At 39.2% G+C, this 6919-nt stretch overlaps 1 protein-coding gene across 1 annotated transcript in view; it reads left to right on the plus strand.

Moving 5' to 3' along the window:
• The first annotated feature begins 4748 nt into the window (after positions 1-4748).
• Positions 4749-6919, plus strand: part of LOC110023175 (homeobox-leucine zipper protein HOX32-like) — a 16314-nt gene continuing 14143 nt past the window's right edge. Inside the window, 1 exon segment of the mRNA XM_020722449.1 lies at positions 4749-5324. Within this exon segment, the coding sequence (XP_020578108.1) occupies positions 5101-5324 (224 nt within the window). The 5' untranslated portion in view covers positions 4749-5100.

Consider the following 6919-nt stretch of genomic DNA (forward strand, 5'->3'; position numbering starts at 1 on the left):
GAGGCCAGGAAAAGAGTTTCTTCGTGCATGGGGATCTGTGGTGGCTTCTCAGAGCATGTGTAGAGGATTTACAGAAGGTTTTGGCATAGAGAGGGGAGCTTTTCCAATTTCTGAAGTGTTGGGCATTATGATGCCAATTAGGGTGACGCCGGCATGGGAGAGTGTTTAGGCCAATTAAGGAAGCCTTTTGGTGAGTTGCTAAGATCAGGTTTGGTCTGGTTTGACCCACTATGGGCTGGCCCAAGAAGCCAAGACCTAGGTGCCATGTATTGAGTGGCATGGCCTGGTGTGTCAATTTTGTCCTTTAGTGCTTGAATTTAGGTTAAGTTATTTTAATTTAAAAATTATGTCACCCATATGCCATAATGGGATGAGCTTGTGTCATGAGTAACCCATGAAGAATTGGCCATGAGGGAGATGGGCCACTGGAGTGATAGACCATTGGCTTTGGATTTTTGGGTTTAGGGATAACCTAAATGTGCTTAGGTTTAGCCCAAAAGCCTAAGCCTAATGGGTTTCCATAATTTACATAATTAAATAATTTGATAAATTATGGAGGTTGGTATCATGGTGTTAATTTGACCCCTATGTGGTTTGAGGTCTTAACCATTTTGAGCGGGGCTAGGTTTGGATGTAATGAGGTCAATTTGTCCACTAATTGACCAAAATTGGGTTGGTAACCAATAATGCTTGCAAACCATAGGAGTCAAATTGGAGTGTAGGAATTTTATATTGATTTTATGGTTAATTGGAAGGCCTTAGTAGAGGCTAAAGATCAATTTCGGTAGGTGTTCCTTCCCTTTGGAAAATTTGGTGTCATGGGGGGTCCTAGGTTCCATAGAGAGACTCTTAGGATTTTGGGTTCCATGGGTGATCCAGAGCACACCTTACTAAAAAATGGTCATCTTGGATCTTTATTAGGCCAAAACCCTAAAATAACTCAACCAAGGGGTTGAGGGTCTGGGTCTAACCTCACAAAGCCCAATTGAACAAGGTCTTGGTTTTGGGGCTCCATGTAGGTGAGTAGCTCCTTTGGTGATTTAGGAAGGCTACTAGGGCAGCCCCATGGTCAAGTCTTTAGGTTTCTAGATAGAGTGGGAAGACCTACACAAAAGTGAGGTGAACAACATGCAAGCATATGAGATCCAATTGACATTGAAGAAGAATCATAATGATCTCACGGGATCTACAGTTAGAGATGATGTTGTAGCTGTTGTTTTGTTACACAATGTAATAAATTGGCCTGCCTCTAATTGTCTGACATGAGGTGAAAGAAATCTTCCATGGGAGAATGTTATCATGTACATCACACTCACGACCAAGGAAATGAGAAACAAAGAAGGTTTTCTCATTTTTTAACCCTAAATGGCCTCAACCCATTTATCAAGAGTTGAGGCCACCGAACAACTACAAGATTGTTGTGCTCCCGTGCAACTAGGTCAAGGTTCTAAGGGGAGATGGAATTTTCGTTAGTGGATTCGTAGGGGAATCACAAAAAACTCCAAACCTATGGGGCCTCCTCAACCCCAAAACCCATAGTACTTGAATCTCTAACATCAAGACCTAGGAGCTCATTCTAAGGGGAGATGGGATTTTCGTTAGTGGATTCGTAGCGGAATCACAAAAAACTCCAAACCTATGAGGCCTCCTCAACCCCAAAACCCAAAGTACTTGAATCTCTAACATCAAGACCTAGGAGCTCAATAGAAAGGAAGAACAAGAGTTTTTGAGAGTTTTTCACCTATGCAATGGTTCCTCAAAATGTCCTCTTTAGTTGTCCGCACTCCAACTTTACTAGGAAGAGGCTCTCCTTCCTCTTTAGGGGAGATGACGCTAAGCTACCTCCTTAGGAGAGATGAAGCTATCCTCCAAGAAGCTTTCTCCGTAGGATTCCTCTCACAAGAGCTTCTCTAAGACTGCTCCCTCACACACTCAAAGGTAAGATGGAGGAAGAGGAAGAAGAAGTGCAAGAGATCTATTGTAGAAGAAGAAAAAGAAGAGGAAGTAGTGGCTAGAGGGAACAAGACATTTTCCTTACCTTTCTCCCAAGCTCTCAACCTCAATGGCTCTAAGAAAACACTTTAGCTCAAATGGTACTACATTTCCTTCAGCCGAAAACCAAAAGGAGACTCCATTATAAAGAAGCCAGGGAAGAAGAAACTCTTTTTTCCTCTTCTTCTTGCCAACAATGGCATGTAGATCTACGCCCAAAACCCCCTAAGTACCAAAAGTGTCCCTTTGGCCCACTTTTTGCCTCCCCAAGGCATATCTCCCCATAAATCAAGAAAATCTACATTTTCGACTGCTTTGGGGCTTGTTCTGGGGTCAAAATGGTGAAACTCTCAAGAAAAAAAGGAGCAAAAACTAACCTTTTACCTTGGTGCTAAGTCTCTAACATCTAGGCACTTAGTCCCTAGTGCATATTTTCTGTCTTCTCGGGTTTCCAAAGATATTTTAGGCTGTTATGGGCGCCTAGTCACCAGAATTGACGCTTAAGTGTCGGGCTTGACGCTAGGTGCCAGTCCTGCCGCTTACTTTCTCAAAGGGGGCACCTACTTTCTTTAGAGGTCTGCCGAGGCTGTTCAGAGAGCTTAGGCCCTCAGGACTGGCGCCCAGTCTGACGTCGAAAACCCAATTTTTGTTGGAAGCATCTGAAGATGGGTTTTAATGAACTGTAAGCTATGAGAGAACAAATATGACTAAAATATAGCTCCATAAATTCAAAGATATGAATTTTTAAAGGCATTGCATCATGAACTTCAATGCCAACTAACACCTCAAATCACCGGGTGGGTGCGACACACTAAACCCTGATCTCCCCGAAAATGCGCGTAGAAGGCTTTTTTGGGTTCATTGAGCTACGATAGATTACCTATGTATGTTATATGCTCCCATAACTTTCAAAAGAGCGTCCAAATCACAGTAACATCAAAAATTGATGCCAACAACTAGTAGTGATAACAAAGCAGATGGCGGGCGACGACAGATGATGAAGGACGGACAACGGACAACGAACGAAGGATGAAGAATCGCGAGTTACAGGTAGCGGCGGGCGGTGATAATAAGTTGGCGAACAACGACATCGACGGGCGGCAGTGGAGACATGCTGCGATTAGTGCCAACCAACTGATAACCTTTTATATTAATGAATAATAAAAATCTCAACTTTTGTCAAATTAGTTGAATTCTAAATTCAACCAAAATAAACTAATGTGCAAACCTAAAAATCATTCATACTCTAAATTATATTTATAATTCTTCGTATCAAGCACTCAATTGCCTAAAATTCTTACAAAAATATTACAGTACACTACAAATTCTCTCATCAAACAACCCCTTACTTACGTCCTTAACACCACAATCAAAGTTCATACCTGACTCAACATGATCATAATCAATAGCAAAATCTATTTTAAAAACCTTTCTTAATGTTTAAAACATTGCTTTATGTTTAATTGGTTTCTAATTAGTTTTAATGAGAATTGCTATGAAGTTTAATAAAAACCTTAATCCCTTTTCAATTGGGTGCATTTGCATTGATACCTCACAATTCTCAAGTATTTACATATCGCACACATAAATTTACATTTTACACACATAGCATTCAAATATTATAACATCACATAAAAAATAAGACAATTACCACTATTTGAAGTGAAATACATTTTTTCATGCATGGATTTAAACCTTCGAATTGCTAGATATGCAAATACTAAAGTTTAGTTGTTAGATGTATAAATACATAATGATTATGTGCTACTTATATAAAAAAATAAGCGAAACTAAAATAACTGAAAATTTTTAAGTGCTCAAAATTGAAATAAAAATTGATTTACAAGGGCATTTACATAAATACCACCCAAATTTTATATATTTACATATCAAACACCTAAAGTTAGCTGTTTATATTTATATCAGTCAAATCTTCTCTATCACATCAATAGTACAGCTAATTTAAATTAAAAAAAAAAGTGAAATACTTTACATAAGAGTTGGGTGATATGTTTGTAATTCTTCCTTTATTTGTTATTTTAAAAGTATTTTTGAGCTCTAATTGGGAGAAAAATTTGCATACGGAAGACGTACGTAGCGCTGTGTATATCAGGAGATTATATAGAGAGTATTGGGTGATTATATCATGTTATATCTCCGATATTGAGGGGGTTATATCTGCGTTATCTGTCTTGTAATCTCCCATACCTGTAAACTACAAATATATGAAAAAAAAAGTACTACTTACTTGCATGTTACAGGGACAATGGGGCATAAGGTGCATATAACCCCCAATATCATACATAGTGGTACATACATAAGACGAACTCAAATTTCTCTCCCTAATTAGGCGCTGGAGCATCAAAAACAGTTTTATTTACAAAATTTTCAGGATAATTACACTGAAATGAGAAGCTTTTTAAATATTTAAATGATTTCCTCCTCAGTTAGCTAGCTACAATGCATCACATACATAAACATGACTCATCATCATAAACAGCCATCATACTTGCTGGTGATAGCTAGAAACAAAACTGCAATCTTTTACCGCTGAATATTAAAAAACAAGAACAGCAGCAGCAGGCATAAGCAGCAGCAGCCACTGCTGGTTTCAGAGCTGTGCAGATGGCAGCGCCCCTACGCCTATCTCTATTCAAATCACGATTTTTTTTCCCCTTCTTTTTTAAAGATTCGCAGGCATACTTCTATTCTTCTTTTAAACAATAGCAGTTAATAAAGTTAAAAAAAAATGGCAGAGGTTCTGCGCTCTGTCTCCCTTTCTATCTCTCTCTCTCTCCACTGTGTTTCCCTTTTCCTTATTTTATTTTACGCATTGGCTGGCCTGGCGCCTGGCTTGGAGCGCTAAAGCTTTCTCCTTTCTCTTGGAAAATGAGCGATTGGGAGATGAGATGAGATGAGATGAGCCAATTAGGGTTAGGGTTGGTTTGCTAACTTTCGTTTCTTGCTTGGGTCTTCTTCCTCGTATTCTTCTGCGCTGGTCTGATGCGGGAGGGATTAAGAGTGCTGGCTTAGTGGAAAGAGGGATTTTTGAGCTTTTCTGGCTTGTTTGCGCTCATCTTTTGGGTAAAGATTGGGGCTTTGGATAAGATGGCGACGATGGGGAAAGATGGGAAATCTCAGCAGCTGGAGCTGCAGCAGATTGATGCGGGGAAGTATGTAAGGTACACGCCGGAGCAGGTGGAGGCGCTTGAGAGGGTTTATATGGAGTGTCCTAAGCCGAGCTCATTGAGGAGGCAGCAGCTCATAAGGGAGTGTCCTATACTCTCCAACATCGAGCCCAAGCAGATCAAGGTCTGGTTTCAGAATCGCAGGTAACGCTGAAGATTGTTGCTCTGCACTTATTTTCAATTTCAAGTTTGATCTTTGCTGAGTTCATTCATGCAACTGCTTTGAATTTATTGTCGTTATAGTTTTTAAGATTTGGGTGCAGTTTGTATTGTTTGGATTCCTTTTTTTTTTTAAGAGCTTGCTTTGAAAAATGTAAGATCATGAATTCATCTCATTTTGATTTGATGGAAAGTGTAAATTTTGGATTTTTATTGTCTGTTTATATATTTTATTTTTATTGGTATTTTAACTTCTTATGTATTCGAAGCCGCATGAATGGCTTAGGTCTTTGGAGCATTTTTTTTCCCCAAAAACACAGTTCTTGCTTAGATGATTATATAGAACTATTTATACAGTGAAAAGGTACTGGATCTTCTTCTTCTGTAAGTATAATGTTCTTTGAAGTGTTTGCCATTGATTTATGCTGCTATGAGAGCTTTTTAATGGACTTTAATCTTCTCTGACAACATTTTGGTAGATGGTGTTTTCTTAGACAGCAAATTTGCAGTTTTTTTTCCCACAGTTCTTACATAATGTTCCTGCCTTGTTTTTTTTAAAAAAATTTCTACCTTTTGTGGGGGAGATGTAATATATGATGTTGAAGAACTATAATGCAGACAAAATCATTCAATTCCATCAGTCTAAACAACCATTTAATGATCTTCCTTTGTTAGTCTATATATAATGGTTTAGGGGTGGAACATAAAAATTGCATTTTTCTTGAAGAGTTTTATTTGTTATTGCTTTTGTTTTGATGTCTGAAAAGTTGGGATCAATTTAGGGGCTGTTTGATATCCTGTTTTGACCAGGATTTAAGCAAGATTTAGGAACTGTTTCGTATTGTCTTTTAATTTGATTTATCACCAGATTTATCAATTACAGCCAAAAAGCAAGATGCAGGAATTCGGTGGATTTACGGTTTACTATATTCAATTTTGCCTTTGATTTGGCCTAAATCTTGTATTTAGTAAGTCCGTGAGTTTGGTGGATTTATGGATTTATCCTTAGCTTAAGTCCCACCAAATAGATTTATTTGGTATTTTAAATTTCATTTTGATATATTCCACTTTATCCATGCTATTCTTTAAAGCTTCAAGTTGTTTAATCCCAACGTTCATTGAATTTAGGGTCCGTTTGGGGCAACTTATAAGTGCTGCATGCGGCGGCGTTTTCAAAACGCTGCCTCACTGTTTTTTTCTCGCGTTTGAGGGGAGTTTTTAAAAACCGCGTTTCCTGATTTATATTACACACGGACCGCACGAGGAGCCCCGCGGTCCGGCGTTTTCTTCAACATTTGACGTTGTTGCCCCTTATTCGCGTCTGCCTTCCTCCCGACTCCGCTCAAAAACCCTCGCCCACTTCCCCTTCCTCCCGTTTCCGCCCAAAAACCCTCGTGATCGAACCCCATCGCTTCCTCTCACAAAGAAAAACTTACCTCCGTTGGTTACACAACTCTTTTGCTATCATTGGCGCCTCCCGCCTTTCGCCTCCCGCCTCCCGCCTCCCGCCTCCCGCCTTGCCTAAGATATAGTCGCTCTCCTTTTCCGGTTATTGTAAATTTCATTTCAATGATTTCTTT

This window comes from Phalaenopsis equestris, unplaced genomic scaffold (assembly GCF_001263595.1).
Source record: "Phalaenopsis equestris unplaced genomic scaffold, ASM126359v1 Scaffold000221, whole genome shotgun sequence".
Classification (NCBI taxonomy): domain Eukaryota; kingdom Viridiplantae; phylum Streptophyta; class Magnoliopsida; order Asparagales; family Orchidaceae; genus Phalaenopsis; species Phalaenopsis equestris.